Source organism: Hydra vulgaris, chromosome 08 (genome assembly GCF_038396675.1).
Source record: "Hydra vulgaris chromosome 08, alternate assembly HydraT2T_AEP".
NCBI classification, from domain to species: Eukaryota; Metazoa; Cnidaria; class Hydrozoa; order Anthoathecata; family Hydridae; genus Hydra; species Hydra vulgaris.
The window spans coordinates 39,772,130-39,789,750 of NC_088927.1; the positions used below are offsets into that span (position 1 = coordinate 39,772,130).

Genomic DNA, 17,621 nt, shown 5'->3' on the forward strand with positions numbered 1-17,621 from the left:
TTAATAAAGACGTAGATACTAAGAAATTGCTGTTTTGACAAATGTGTTCAGTTCTGATAAACTTTTTTTTTATTGTTTGCATGTAAACACATATATATATACACACACTTACACACATACATATATATATACACATACATACATACATACATACATACATACACACATACATACATACATACATACATACATACACACATACATACATACATACATACATACATACATACATACATACATACATACATACATACATACATACATACATACATACATACATACATACATACATACAAACAAACAAAAATACATACATACATACATACATACATACATACATACATACATACATACATACATACATACATACATACATACATACATACATACATACATACATACATACATACATACATACATACATACACACATACATACATACATACATACATACATACATACATACATACATACACACACACATACATACATACATACATACATACATTTTGTATGTATAAATTGTACTCTTTTCTTTAATATAAAGTTTTACATTTACAAATATTGGAGTTTTTATACTTTTAATAAATTATAATAGAGAATATAATCACCACATCATTAAGATTAAAAATAAAATAACAAAAAGAAAGTTTAAATAAAAACTTGGTATCTGATAGAAGATCTAATGATCTTGTCGCCAGAACCATAAATCGTTATAATAAAATATAACTTAAGCTATTAATAAATATAAACAAATAAAAATGAAAAAATACAAAACAAAAGAGCGTATTTATATAAATTTCTTATTTTTAAAAGTGTATCAAAATATTGTCATTAAAAAGAATGAATTCTTTTAATTTCTTTTTAAATCAAAATTAGGTAAAATGATTTTGTTCCAGAGATTTGGTGCACGATAAGCTATACAGAATTGATTGAATTTTGTTCGACAAAAGGGTTCATAGAGTGAGTTATCATTTCGTAGTGTATACTTAGTTTTTGTTTTTAAGGTAATAAAGTCTTTAAAAGTGTGTAATGACGGATTGATTTTACATTGAAACATTAAACATAATATTTTATATACATTCACTTCATAAATATTAAGTACTTTTATATTTTTAAATAAAAACCTTGAATGCGTAAATCGATTTTCAAAACAAACTAAGCGTATTGCATGTTTCTGACGATGATAAAGAGTACGCAACTTACTTTTGCTTGTACTTCCCCAAGCAATATTTGCATAGTTAATATAACTATGTATAAATGAGTAACAGAGTTAGATTAAAATGGTTTTGTTTAAATAATTTCTTGACTTATAGAGGACTCCTATATTTTTAGAAACTTTAGTGCAAATGTAGTCAATATGCGGTTTCCATGTAACATTCTCATCAAGATAAATGCCAAGAAAACTAGTAAAAGTTTCCCTTTTTATTTCAAGTTCATCAATAAGAATTTTTGGCATGGTTGTTGGTAAAAAAACGTTTTTTAGATATAGGGTGAAACAGGATGTATTTTGTTTTATCAAGGTTTAAGGTTAATTTGTTACATTTAAACCACTCAGATACGCATTTAAGCTCTTTATTCATATCAGAAAACAGCTCATTAATATTACTGTTTGATAAGAACAAATTCGTATCATCAGCAAACATAATACTCCGAAGATTAGCTGCTTTACTTAAATTATTAATATAAATTAAAAACATAAGAGGACCTAGAATAGAACCTTGTGGAACACCACAGGTTATTTCAATATAGTCACTTTGAAGGCCATCATTATAGGTAACAAATTGCTTTCTATTTGATAAGTAACTATGAAACCATTTTAGCATATTGTTATTAATTCCATAGTATTCGAGCTTTTTAAGCAATATTTTATGGTCAACGGTATCGAAAGCCTTCGAAAGATCAATAAAGACTCCAAGGGTATATTGTTTTTTTTTCAAAAGATTCTGAGATTTCACTAACAAATTGAATAATTGCGTGCTCAGTTGAAATATTTTTTTTAAAGCCAAACTGTTTGGTATATAGTATATTATTTTGGTCAAAATATTTAAATATTCTATTATATATTATTCTTTCTAATAATTTTGAAAAATTTAATAGAACCGAAATTGGGCGATAGTTGTTAATATTTGTTTTTCTTGTTATTTCTTTTATTATTTGCCAGGTGCGCGTTGAGTTGTTTTTAAATTTATTGATCAGATTAGATAAATATTTTTTTTTTAGATTTTTTCGAATTTTTTCAAATAAATTTTTATAATTTTTATATATTTTTTCATTTGCGGAAGATTTAGTCTTTAAATATTTTATATACAACTTTTGCTTTATTTTTGAAGATTTTTTTAAGCCTTTGTAATCCAAGGACTGTTAAAGGTTTTATGACAGTATATGACGCGAACTTTCCAGTATGTGAAAAATTAGTAATAGAGTAAATGAGTATAAGTAGAATGTTTCGAAGAATTTATTATAAATAGTACTTGCATCTTCATTAAAGTTGATATGCCCCCAATGAAGTAATGATAGTTGATGTTTAAAATCATTTATTTTTTTGTCGTTGTAAATACGTTTTTTTACAGTTCAATTTTGTTTAATTTTATTAGATAATGTTGTGTTAAAGGTTAGGAAAATAGGGAAGTGGTCCGATAAATCAGTTTTTATGATACCTCTTTGAATGGAGTTATTAAAGATGTCTGTAGTAAAAATATCGTCAATGAGGGTAGCAGAATTCTTAGTTACTCTAGTTGGATGATTGATTAGGGGAACTGCGCTTGCTAAAAAAATTTCATCATAGAAACTTCTCACTTTTTTGTTGTCGTTATAAATAAAACAGTCCATATTAAAATCCCCAATTATAAAGTTTTTTTTTCTTTCGTTGTTACCAGCGTGAACTATATTACGTTGCAAATAAGAGCTAAAATTTTCGCACGCGCCGTCAGGTGGCCTGTAGCAGCTGCTTATAAGTATGTTTTTTCCTTTGTTAATAATTAATTCAATTGTTGCGATCTCTTTATCTTCGTCAGATACGTTCGAATCGCTTCTAACTTTATACGAAATGTTTTCTTTAACGTAGGGGAAAGGCGCCTATGATGGCATACCGGTCATATTTCCATTAAATTTGGTTTTGGTAAAAAAATGGTTAGACCTACATGACTATACTGACTTTACATTAGTTTTAGTGAAAAAACGTCCCTTGTGCACAAGTATTGTTTTTATAATCAACAAAAATCGATTTGGGGATGTGCTGTTGTAGTTTTATTTCCTTCATATATTTAATATTGTGATTTTACTATTAACTGTGCAGAAATGAAATTTTCATGCATTTTATATTCAAGTTTTGTGCATTTAGTGGAATAGTTACTTTAATTTTATTTTTTGAACAAAGCAAACACAGCTTGTTTTGATGAAAATGATGACTTTTACCCATGATGGCATACTGACGAGTTGGGGGTGTTGAAATATTGACGAGTTGGGAAAAACTTTTTTTTTTATAAGAAAAACTTATTTTTAAGTAAAGTTAAAAGAAAGCGATGCTCCAAAATTTTTTTTGGTCCAAAAAATACGTAAAACGCAATATATCCTATGCGCATGCGCAAAATTTTACAATGCGTGTGTGTAGCATGAAATGGTAAATTAGGATGGTTTCGAGTAATTTCTAGCTTTTCTGAGGGAAGACTCTAAGGTTAAATGAAATCATTAAGTTACCCTCGATCCTAACTAGCCCCATCCTCTCCTATGCCATCATAGGAGCAGTGGTTGCCTATGATGGCATACTTGTGCTTTTTTTTACAATAAGAATAACTTATAAAAAAAATAAAACTGATGAAAACTCCCAAGGTAATTATTGTTCTAGATGTAACAAGGAATGTATCCATATCAAAACTTTTATTTTTGGTTTTCAGGATACTGAATAATGAAGCTTCAAAGTTAAGTATGCCATCATAGGCGCCTTTCCCCTATATCAGAACTCCTCCACCGCGTTTATTTGTTTGTCTTTCTAATGAGACTAATTCAAAATTCTTAATATGAAAATTAGAATTATTTTCAAGTTCGTAAGTAGAGCATCAAGTTTCTGTAACACATATAATATTAAAAATTTTTTCAGTTTCTTCTAGAAAATGCCGAAGGTTTTCATTATTTTTGCTTAAACTCCTTATATTAATGTGGAGGATTCTGATTTTTTCACTGTTTATATCATTTATATTTTTAAAAAGAAATTCTTTAATGGTGCTGGGGTAATGATATAAACTGTCTGTGTACATATCACTAAAAAAATTTACATCTGGGTCTGCGTTTTCATCTGATACAATGTATTTTTCGTAAAAATTATAGGTTAGCGATTGAAAGTCATTCATTTTTATAATTATTTTTTCATGTGCACAGGTTTAAAGAATTTCTTTTTTTATTGTTATTATTAATCGCGTGTTATCAGTTTGTTATAGACTACTTTTGCATACTTACCTGAGGATCTTAATTCTTTGGCTTTTGCAAAGAGTATTTTTCTTTTTTCAATCGTTTTTTTTTCAAAACCTTCGAACCTCAAGTTGTTTCTTCTGCTACGATCTTCTAATTCAGCAATTTTGTCGATAAAAAGTTCGCTTGAAATTTTTTATTCATTTTCTTTGATATGATTTTTTAGTTTTTCGTATAGTTCGTTTTGAAAACTCATCCCGTTGTTTATTAAAGCAATTTCATTTTTTAGTGATATATTTTCGTTTTTTAATTGCTCTATTTTTCCTTCCAGTTCGTCAATTTTCTCTCCAAAGATTTTTAATAAAGTATTTTCATAGGCTTCTAATAGCTCTTTCACTTGCGTGATTGTTAAACTTTTAGCCATTTTTTTTTTTAAAAGAAAAGGAGCGTCTTATCTCGACGAAAGCTTTACGCAAAAAAAAAAAAAAAAATGTTTTGCACGAAAAATATATATATATATTTTGTACGAATACGAATTTTTGAATTCATTCTACACTTAGGATATAAAATTGATTCTAAAAATATACCAGTCCCGGTCTCTACTGCAAGGAGGGCATTTCTTGCAGCAGAATCTTTCTCTGGAATAACAGGAGTTAGTTTGGACATCATTGTAAGGCTGAGAAACATATTGAATACAGTGGATTCCACCTGAACTTGGATGCTTTTAAAGCATCCAAATTCAGGTGGAATCCACTGCCATAAAACAGCCGTGAAATAGTCTTTTTTACTATTAACATTGTGGTTTACATCATATTTGAAACAAAGAAAGAAAAACACACGATAAAGTTTTAAAGCGTACATGGAGAAACCTGGAAACGAAAGTTGGCTAAAAATTATATTACTGTAACTTTAAAGTTGAACGGCTAAGCAAGCTAATACTTCATGATAAAAAAATAAACTAATTTATCTTCGAGATTTAGTTTTTACAAAAAATTACAAATACTAATGAAACCATTTTTAAATGTTCAATAAAATTTATGCAAAGAACTTCAAAAAAAAAAAAAAAAAAAAAAATGCTTAAATGATCGTAAAATCATAAAACTTTGAAAAATTTCATTTTAAAAACATAAAAGTATTAATAATTACAAAAAACAAACAAACAAACAGACAAGAAGCCTATAAAAATTGATCTGTAAAAAATAAAAACTTTATCAAACCCTAAAAATATTGCCCAGTGAAATTTCTATATAAAAATAACTCCTTCAAGTTCGAAAAATAATAAAACTTTCGAGCAAACCAACTAAAAATAACGAAGATAAAAATTCAACGAAACTCATATCATTAGTGTTAATTACTTGTCATAAAATTTATTTACAAGAGCATTAAAGAACATCAAAGAAATTCATAAAAATACGCTTATAATACCTTTTAATTTAAAAATTCAATATATATATATATATATATATATATATATATATATATATATATATATATATATAAACGAACAAAGATCTATATATTATTAACATTATGAGGCTGTAAAGTTTCTTTAAGATTGTAAAAAAATGCATATTAGATTCTTACTAATAATATTACAGAATATCTAATCATTTCTAATAATAAAATAGAATTGTTAAGAGTTAGGATACGATTTAAATAAACAGCAGTTGAACAAAAAAATTTTTATCTACTATTGTCTATTCTTTTTATCTACTATAGTGTCGTTTGTGGTTAACGCAATACAACCTATTTGACATCTCTACTATTTAATTTAAAACTGCAAGTTCACTTTCCGAAAAAATCGGAGGAGGAGGTGGAGGCGGCATATTAAAATTTGCATCCATTTCTTCGTCATCAAAAGAATCATCAAAAGATTGCTCTAAAAAGAAAAATGTTAACAACAAAATTAAAAAAACTGCAACTCAAAATTAAAAAACAATTGACATGCATTAAAAACTATTGATTTAAATTAATAATTTCTAATTAAAAACAATAAGCACACTATATTGTAAATATGCATGCATGTGTAAAAATACCTATTTATGCATAACTACAATATTACGTGTCATCTGGTATCTTTTGATAGTGTTTTTTATCTATAGTCAGGGAAGAAATACCAGATCATTAGGACAGCCTCCGCAATAGTATTTGCAAAATAGAAAAAACACTTTTACGACAATAAGAAGAAAAAACATTTTAAAAGATGCAACTTTAATAGTTTCCCAAAATAACGCAGTTTTCATGACATTTGAAAAAAACGTTTTCTATAATAAAATATGAAATTACAATGGCAAAAATATTAAAATAAAAATTTCTAATGGTTTTTTATGTAGATTTCAAAAAATGCACTAACAACCTTATAATATAATTGGAAAATGCTTAAATTATGAGAAAAACTAATTTTTAACCAAAATTTGGGGTCCAATATCTCAAAAAAATATAAAGACATATTACTAAAAATATTTCTAAATACAATAAAAATAAGATAATTTTAATTCAAAAAATCATTTAAAAATATATAAAATGTTGATAGATAAATATACAAGATTTTTTAAGGTATCAAAGATATAATTTGTTTTGACTTCAGTTGTGATATTTTACAATAGTATTGCCTATTTGTTTGTGATTTTTTTATTTTAGCTTTTTTAAACATTTCAACGGAACTAGACTGAGCTTGTAAAACAGATAAATTGTTCAATATATTTATACATGGCTTCTGATGTGAGTATTTCGTTTCAATATGGTTTTTTCAAACTTTTTTGCACTGTCAACTTTTTTACAGTGCCGCCAATCCTGTCGCTTGGTGATTTTCTGTGGTACTTGGCAAAATGGTTTCATTCAGCTTTAAGGGCAAACTCACTCTTTAGTTGACATTTTTGTATAATTTTTGTACTATCCTGCATAATAACTAGTAAACATTTTGGACAGGTTGAGATATTTTTTGATGTAACCTCTTTACAAAAAAGTTACATTATGTGTAAGGTCGTTTCTGTATACCTTTCTCGTCTTTATAGAATATCTCTAACGAATGTTAAAAATATTATTTGGAGTTTCAGCGAAAACATAATTTTTCTGCAGACACTAATAATAATAATGCTTGATATATCCAAATTTGTGTACAACTTTGGGGACGACTGAATAAGCGTGAATTTCATAAGTGCGAATGGCGTAAGTGCGAACTGGCGTAAGTGCGAACTGGTGTAAGCGCGAACTTGTATAACTGCAAACTGGCATAAGTGGGAAGCATTGCAAAAACTGGCATAAGTGCGAACTAGCATAAGTACGAATCGGCATAAGTGCCAATTCGTACTTATGCTAGATGCTACTTGTTTTATTGCACATTTTTTCATTTTCAAATTTTTTCTGAGGGAAGATTGACTTTCAATTTTTCTAGTTACATTTTTTACTGTTTCATTGGCGAGTTGAACCTTTCTGAGCGTTTTAAAGATTTTTAATGTGATTTTAGAGAAGATATGTTAAAATCTTAAAGATCTTTGTTGATTTTCTGTGTTGTTACCTAGTTCACCTGAACAAGATTTTCTCAAAATAACTATAAAACAAAAAGTCAAATTTCTAAAAATTTAAATTTAAAAAAAGTTTGTATATTTGTATAAAACTTTATTTTGTTATGTTTTTTAAAATTTTAATTAAAAAGCTATATATAATAATAAAATATTCAAATTTTACAGTTTTTATATAAACAATAAAATATTCTATTATGTACAATAAAATATTTAAATTTTACTTAGTGTGTTCATTGAATTGATCATAACAAGCTTTTTGCCATTTTCAAATATTTTGTAGAATGTTTTTCACACAATATTTATAAGCTTGATAATTCAATATTACAGCATAAATATATAATCGTTTTTTCTACGCTATTTAAAGTTTAAAAAAATTTTTATTTCACATGCTTTTAATGTCATTAAGTGAATAGAACACATCTAAATAAGATAAATTACTTGATATGAACGGACAGAAAGCATTTCTTCTAACAAATGAGTAAAAATTCTTCTTTCCTAATTTATATTGGAAATATAATTTAGGAAAAAAAGTTTTTTAAGTAGAAATAATTTTTTCATTTTTAGATTCCTTTTTTAGTAATGTTTCGTACAGGTAGATGTTTTTTTTTGTGTTGGTAGATTTTTTGTTTGTACTGGTAGATGTTTTGTTTTGTACTGGTAGATGTTTTGTTTTGTACTGGCAGATGTTTTGTTTTGTACTCGTAGATGTTTTGTTTTGTACTGGTAGGTGTTTTGTTTGTACTGGTAGATATTGTTTACTTTATTCAAATAAAATTATACAAATAAATTATTTATTTTTCAACTGAACTTATTCTAAACTATATACTTGTGAAAAAAAAAAACACATCAATATTACACTTGGTCACACATTAACAACATCAATATCACACACAAGATCAGTTTTTATATAAATATTGTTATATAAAAACAAGAATGTGTTTTTCAGTTGTTAGGATTTTTTAACTGTCACACATAATTACGTGGGTCTTTCTAAAATATAATAACTTCTTTTTTTTTAAAATGTTTTTAAACCTAATTTAATACTTGATCAGAATTCTATTTACACGTTTTTTTTAGTAATTTATTAAAAAAAGTAATTTTTTAAAATTACATAGTTCTTCTATAATTTTTCTAGTTTTTTTGAAATTACATAGTTCTTCTATAATTTTTCTAGTTTTTTTGTGAAAAGTATAATTATTAAGTAAGTAAAAATATTAAAAGCAAAAAAATAATTTTCACGCAGGGGTATTTTGTATATTGGACTCAAAACTTGGGTTATATAAATGAGCTGTTTTCATGATCTTAAAGCATGTTCCTATCATATTTCAGCATCATTTTTTGAATTGTGCATCAAAAAAGTATTATAAATTTTTTGTGTTTTATATTTTTGCTAAAGTTATTTCTCATTTAATAAAGGGAAACAAAAAAAAAAAAGGAAAAGTTTTTAAATGTCATGAAAACTGTATCATTTTGGAAACCAGGTCAGGTCACTTATAAACTTACACTAATTATATAATAATATAAAGACTCATGATAATAATTTCCAAAAATTCAGGTGATTTGATGAGGTGAAGGGTAATTTGATATGGTGAACAGTGATTTGTTGTGGTGAATGGTGGTTTTATGTAGTGAAAAATGATTTGATATTAAACTAACAATCTGAAAAACCTAAAAAAAGACAAACCTTGTAAACAACTTCTATATAATTTAAAACAATTAAAATTAAACATACGAAGAGAGGTCCTTTGTTTGCTTGCTGCTACATCCAGTTTTTCATTTTTTGAATTCTCAATTTCATGAACCATATGTGGCATGGAGTTTGCTGAACGAATTCTTGGCGAGCCACTGGTTGATTGAGTTCTTGGATTTTCTTAAAAACAAAACATAAATTGGATATTAAATTAGTCACTTTAATGTAAACTTTGTATTTTTTGTATTTTATATAAACAACTTTACCCTCCCCCTCCCAAATTTCTATTGAAAAAGAAAAATTAATTTTCTGATTTGTACCAATTATTTCTATCATATGATATAACTTAATCAGCTTTTTAAGTTTTCGGAATAAAAGAGGAGAATAAAAATTCTCAAAATATGCACTGTTAAACTGTGGTTTTGTAAATATGCACTGTTAAATTGTGGTTTTGTAGAAAAAGTTCAACAGAAGTATGCATAAATTCTGAAAATTCTTTTTTTTTTAGAGTTGAATAAAGAAAATAATAAATGGTCCACATGCAAAAAGTCAATATGCTTGAAAAAATACAGAATTAGCAATAAGTTCTGTTCAACAAAAAATTTGAAAAAATATATTTTCAAAAATCTTGCAACTAACTGTTTGTTTTACTCCATTAAATATTATATTTAATCATGCTAATTGTGCAACTTACTCTATAGTTATGTCTCTATATTTATGTTAGATGTCTCTTTATTTATATTTGTTCAACTAAGCAAAACAGTCATGCAAAATTGAACTTTTTTTGTTACTATTTCTTTATATTTATTTGTATTTTTAAATATATAAAAAAAACAACGGTTTTTTGAAAGAAAAAAAAAAGACGCAGTTTAAATTATCTTAATTTGCCATTGATTTGTGATTTGTGATGACTCAATGATGCTGAAAAGTATGAAAGTCTATGGAAATAAGTAAATCTTACTTTAAAATCAAATTTGATAGTTTCTATTTTTACTACTTTACTAAAAATTTCCATGACAGCTTTTTAAACTCTTAAACATGAAAACTCAAAATGTAATTATTTTTTGGGTCCTTTCTAGAATATATTTTTATTACATTGTCAAGAAAGTCACTTATTGTAAAAATCTGCATAACACTACAACACAACCACCATAATACCAAAACTCCATAATTATGATTCACTCCCAACAAAGCTGCAAGCAACCACTAATAAGTTATAGAAAGTTAAATCACTACCAAAGTTAGGAAGTTATAGAAAGAAAAAAACGATTTAAAGAGCATTGAAACGGTTGACAGAAGACTTAAAAAATTCTAAGTTGTATGCCACTGGGAATCTCCTGGGATACTGGGAGATTCCCAGTAGGCCAGTTGACATAAAAAAATCATATTTTTAGTTAGGTTTATTATCTGTTGATTATTATAATAAACAGTAAACTAAAATGAAACTAAAAGTAAATTGCAACCTCTTACCCTAACTCTGACATTCTATATAAATCGAACAGTAATCAATGCGATATAAATCGAACAGTAATCAAAGTAAAGAAAATACACAAAAATTGTTTTTTTCATTTTGTCTGGCATTTAGCAAAGCCTCAGATCAATTAACGTTCTTTAGTGGATATAACTTTATAAATTCCAAGCATATTTATCAAAGAATATCAGAACATAAAAGCAGTGCAATCCATACAGCCTGCACAGAATCATGTTTTAAAAATCAATGCCAAAGATATAAGTATTTATACGCGCCGACATGATGAAGAGGTTAAAAAGAAAGGTTTAATTTTAGAAAGAATTATAGAAACTTTAAAAGGTTTTGATAAGCGTGGATTTAGCTACAGAGGTGCAAAAGAGTCTGGGTTCACATTGCTTGATGACAGTGTAGATCATGAGAGTATATTGGATATTCTTTTGCTTGTTGGCAAATTTGATCCGTTGTTGAAAGCACATATCCAAGAGGTGATTAGAAAAATTGAGTTCTTGCATGGTTCATTAAGCAACAGAAAAGGTCGTGGCAACTTGGTCAAATTTCTGTCAAAAATGATGTTCTATTGTGATCCGATGTTTAAGAATGTATTGGCAATGCAACCAATGGAGCCTCCAATATGTAAGGTCAATACAATCGATTCAATATATGGTTAAATACAATCTACCCGGGTCAGATTCATGTATGATATTATATGCATGTCTTAAATTTAAAAATGGGTGACGTTACTAAAAAAGTGGTTAAAGTTGTTACCTTATTTGGTGTTTAAACACATGTGCAGTATTTTTACTGGAATCATACTTACACTTCAATGTTTGGCTTAAATTTAGCAAATTAAAATATATATTTGTAATCGGTGAAACCCGTTGGTGGGCGAAAGATAAAGCTCTTACTAAGATATTTGAAAATTTTTTTATCAAAACCTTCGATTAAGAAACGTAAGTTATTGATTATTTGTACATTGACATGTTACAAATATTTCATGATATTTCTACATCAACCAAATTCAATAATGATGTCCATTACGGTACAAAAGTTCTTTTAGGGTTCCTTAACCATTTTTTGAATTTATTTTGGCAGCACAATTGTTTTTTAAAGTATTTGGAACACAACGCCATTATCTGAACATTGGCAAACAACTGGAATGGAACTACAAAAATATGGGTTTGAAGTTCAGACTGGTTTGAAAGAGAAAAGAATTAGAGCCAACCAACTAGTTGAAAATGCAAAAGATAAATTTTGTGTCAATGTTCACAACGTTGTCATGGATTATATAATCAGTAGTTTAAAACTGAGATTATCTGAGCAATGGTATTTACTATTTATTTTGTTTAGATTCAAGAAATTTTGCAGAAATTTTCAAAAAAATACTCCTAATGCATTGCAGCACCTCAGTGGGTTGCTCAGTGGGAGCACCACTGAGGTGCTGCACGCATTGCAGCACCACTCAGCACCTCAGTGGGTTGCTCAGAAAATTTGATGCTTGTGTAACAAAAGACCAGCTTCAAACAGAATTATTGTACTTTGCAAGAAAATGTTTTAAAACAACTCTTGAAGATAAGTAAAATTTGCTATTTGACACGGAAGTATCTAACTCTGTCTAAGACAAAATCCAACAATCTAAATCTGTAGAATTTGAAACAGTAGAAAACAGCAGTAGAAAACAATGACAGCCACAGAAATAAATGCAAATCTTGCAAAAAAACGTATTGTTTGTTGTTACTTAGTTTTTAAGAAGTTCAATTTGCATATTTAAATTTGTTTCTGGTTTACAAATTTGTGTTGACATTATCCTCATCACAAGTTGCTTGTGAAAGGTCTATCTCAAAATTGAATATATTTTGAACAGATTAAGAAATTTGATGAGCCACTCAAATCATTCATGCTAATGTCTTGTGAAAAAGACCTTCTTACAAGAATCAATAACAACGCAATCATTGATGTTTTGGCATCAACTAGTCAAACAATGAAAAAGTTACTATACTAGTCAATAGTGAATAGCGATTATGTCTACTATTTATAGACTTATATATATATATATATATATATATATATATAAATTATAAATTATGTTAGTGTATTTTACAAATAGAGTGCTCAATGTTCTAAAAGAACAGAGCATATATATATATATATATATATATATATATATATATATATATATATATATATATATATATATATATATATATATTTCTGCCATTTAGGATCATTTTCAAATATTGAGTAAAATTTTTTCACGTAATATTGTAAAGTTTGATCAAATCAATGTAAGCATAATTTGGATAATAAGCATAAACTCAATGTCAGCATAAATCGTAATGCTCCTTTGAGCAACAACCATATAGTATTTGTAGAAACGAGAAAGAGATGCAATTTTACAATGATGGGAGAGAGGCCCAAGTTTGGCAAATAAAGTGAACCCAACTACATTTGCTATGCATTTATTGGATCTTGCCTAGAAGAAAGAGCATCATTAGAAGAATCAGCCCAAATATGACAAAAGTAATCCATACAAGGGTGAATAAGAGATTTGTAGAGGTAGAGAACGGAATCAGAAGTAAGAAAATAGCAAGCACAAGAAAGAGAAGTAACTTTAGTAGATGCTAACTTAGCAACCGATTGAATATATGGTTTCCATATAAGATCAGTAGTGAACGATAACAAATCAAACGTACAGACGAAGACTTAGTGAGATTAGTAAGGATGTGAACCTAAGGACCAAAAACCGTATTGATTTTCTGATAGTAAATTATTTGACTCAAGATAGAATGTTAGAAATTTGTTGATCTAAGACTCAAAGACCTTGCTAATAACAAATAGAAGACTGATTGGATGATAGTTGGAGGGGTCAAAACATTCTCAGAGGTTTTTGAAAATTGGAACCACAGATGCCATTTTCCAGCAGGCAGGCAATTAAGACTCACTCAAGCACTTATTAAATAGTTTTTGGGAGAATTGAAAAGAGTTCTGAAGAACAATTTTAAAAGACTATGACAGAAATGTTGTTTGGACTAAAAGCCATAGAGGAGTTTAATTAAGTTTAGAAATGGAAGCTGGAGTGTTAATTGACTTTAAAAATGGAAGCTGGAGTGATTTGAATGTTTAACAATGGGTTAACCTGTTTTATTGGAATGGAAAGAAGAGTATGGCCTTAAGATACAAGAGTTGAATTAGAAGCAAAGCTCTTTGCAAATACTTCTGCCTTATCTTTAGGAGATGTAATAAGATCAGTCCCATGAATGAGGGAAAGAATGTTAGACTTACATTTGTTAATGATGCAGTTGAAGATTTTTTAAAAGTCTCTAAAGCCTAACTTTTGAGATAAGATACAAGATTTAGTGAGCTGAGAAAAATGGAACTTAGCATCAGACAGCTACTTTTTACATCAATTTCTTGTAATAGCAAATCGGTGTTTTCTCTCAAGAGAATTGTGTTTTTGAAAAACATGAAGAAAATGATTACAATGAGATATGGGGGATTAAGGGGTGAAGGTAAATGATTAGGGTTGTCTAGGAAACGAGTCACAGTTTACTAGTTTGAGTAAGAGATTGAGAAATGCAGAAGTTATCGACTTCAATCCCAGAAGGGTCAGTGGTGTTAAAACCTATTTAGTGTGATGAGCATTAAAGTCACCAATAACAACAATATTGTTATTGGTGACTTTAATGCTCATAATGTAATTGGCAGAGAGTTAAAGAGAAATGGCATGGTCAATTTGATCAGAAATTATATCTAAAAGAGTGCAGTTTTAGAAAAGGAGAACGATAAAGAACAAAGAGAAAGGTGATAAAGTTAAGAGATGCTTAGCGGAAACATATAAAAAAAGAGTCAAAAGATTCATACCTGATTTCTTGACAAATAGGTGAATTGATGTTTAAGTATACCCCCAAGCCAATTATGTGACTATTGGAGTCTTTGCAAATCAAAGAAAAGTACCCATCAATATTAAGATCTGAAGAAAGAACAGCCAAATTTAAATTAGTTTCACCAAGAGCAAGCAAGTCTGGTGAGTTTTGCAAGAGGTAAGATTCAACTTATAAAATGCTACTTTGATGATCACGAATATTTGTGAAAAAATGTATTGAAACAGTTAGGTGGTTGGAATGGTTTTTTATGTTTAATAATTTGGGTTTCTTTGGGCATGAATTAAGATTAAAGAGAACTTGACTCATTCATAGATAGAGTACGGCATCTAAAACCAGTCCTGCTAATTAACCTAAAGTCATAACTTAGGGCTCCTAATGAGGCCTCGACCCAAGAAGCCCAAGAGAATTTTAGCTGAATGCAGTTAACATTTGTCGAAGATAAGTATTTTTTATAGACACCATCTCTAGCCTTAACTTAACCAAGAATGCGGAGGCATGGGGATTTGAAAGTCAGAGTTTGTTTTTCCTAGCCTTTGCCTAAAAAAAACAAACCCTACAAGGCAGCAGGGCATGGGGCAGGTAGTACTGGGTTACATGATGCAAGCAGCAGGTTGATCATTATAATCCTGAACCTGGCCTGACTTAGGGTAGTTGAAAGAAGTTACTTTTATCTTCTCCAGGTCTCTCTAAGTCACTCCTAAGTTATAAAAGTACTGCTTATAGTAAACTAAAGTTTACTGTAAGCAGTACTTTAATAACATTTAAACGCAAAAACATTTAAACACAAAAAATCATTTAAAGAAATGAAACCAAAAAAAAAAAATATTGAAAATGAAATGAAATCAAAAAATAAAGCTAGTTGAACTTATTCAAAGTTCAGACTACATTTTAAAAAAAAATTTTTTTTTTTGAAGAATTTTTAAACAAATTTTTGACTTTTTTATTTATTTTACTTTTTAATTTTTTATTTAAAAAATACACTTAATTGCTTATACAGCAATTAAGTGTAGTTTTTTACTAGCATTTAAAATTTAACTATTTGTTACCTTTAAACTATTTGCTATTACCTTTATTGATTAGCTGTTACCTTCATTGTTTATTTTTATTAAATAACTAAATTTTTTGAAGAAAATTTAAAATAAATGGGAAAATCTGTTTATAGAAAAGTAGCTGAAAGCCTAAAATTGCAAAATTAGTTTTAATAATTAATTTTTTGAGATGTATGAGCCAGTCAAAAACTCTATCGAATGGTTATAAGTAATTTTCAGTGTAAGAGCCAGACAGAGCCATAATAAAGCTAGTTTTAAAGAAATTGCTTCTCTCTTCAATATTTCCAGCCATAAAATCATTGTGTGTATGTGTGTGTGTGTGTGTGTGTGTGTGTGTGTGTGTGTGTGTGTGTGTGTGTGTGTGCATATATATTTATATATATATATACACAAATACATATATATATATATAAATCATATATATATATATATATATATATATATATATATATATATATATATATATATATATATATATATATATATATATATATATACACAAATACATATACATATATAAATCAACTTGTTTCACCGTCAGTAGGTAAAGAACCTACTGATGGTGAAACAATTTGTTGAAGACAAAAATTATATAAGAGTTTTTACTAGTTTATTATTGCTCCATTCTTTAAGAACATTGAGCACTTTATTTGTAGAATACACCAACATAGTAAAGCTGTATTGATTAAGATAAGCATAAAAAGTGAGCAAGTGCTCATATAAATATGCTATAGTAGATAAAATTATTTGTATATATATAATGTGTGTGTATATACACGCGCACACACATATACACACACACATATATATATACACACAAATATATATATACACACGCAAATATATATATACACACGCAAATATATATATATATATATATATATATATATATATATATATATATATATATATATATATATATAATATATATATATATATATATATATATATATATATATATATATATATATATATATATATATATAAACAAAAGAAATTTAATTTTATAACTAGTATATAAACACTTCTGATTAAAAATTCCAAGATACAGTTCTCATATTATTGCAAACACTTTTTTGCGTTAATGCAAACTTAAAATATGTCCTTGAAAAAATGTTTGTATCGAGGCCTACTGTACATTTTTATTATTACTCATAGTGATTTTTTTGATAAATTAAAGTAAGAATAAATAAATGGTTAATAAATAAATTGTTAAAAAATAAAATAAACTCACCATTGTTTTGCTCAGAATTACCAAGAGTTGCTACAATACTCGTCTTTTTTGCTGTAATTTTTGCTGATTTTTTAGCAACAATCGGAGCCGTTTTGTGACTTGCTTTATGCAAAGTTGCTGATTTATACTGACTGTGCAAAGAAATTAGTTACAAATATAAAAAAAAAATTTCCTTAAAATAATAAATTTTCATAATAAAGTATTTAAAATTAAAAAATAAGTAAAGAGAGAAAAACTTACTTAAAAGAACTCAGATAAGTAGCATTTGGAGTAGCACCAGATTTATTACAACTAAGAAAAAAATGAATTGTGTATTATCATAAAATATACTGAGCAACTTACTGCTGCTAATACTCATTCGTGTG

At 27.6% G+C, this 17,621-nt stretch overlaps 1 protein-coding gene across 1 annotated transcript in view; it reads right to left on the reverse strand.

Annotated features, from left to right (window-relative positions):
* Positions 1 to 6,039: 6,039 nt before the first annotated feature.
* The window catches only part of LOC101239069 (BAR/IMD domain-containing adapter protein 2-like 1), a 60,294-nt gene continuing 48,712 nt past the window's right edge, over positions 6,040 to 17,621 (reverse strand). Inside the window, exons 14-17 of the mRNA XM_065803692.1 lie at positions 17,497 to 17,547; positions 17,257 to 17,387; positions 9,664 to 9,801; positions 6,040 to 6,286 (exon numbers count right to left, since the gene is read on the reverse strand). Coding sequence (XP_065659764.1) covers positions 6,174 to 6,286; positions 9,664 to 9,801; positions 17,257 to 17,387; positions 17,497 to 17,547 — 433 coding nt within the window. The 3' untranslated portion in view covers positions 6,040 to 6,173. The remainder of the gene's footprint in view (positions 6,287 to 9,663; positions 9,802 to 17,256; positions 17,388 to 17,496; positions 17,548 to 17,621) is intronic.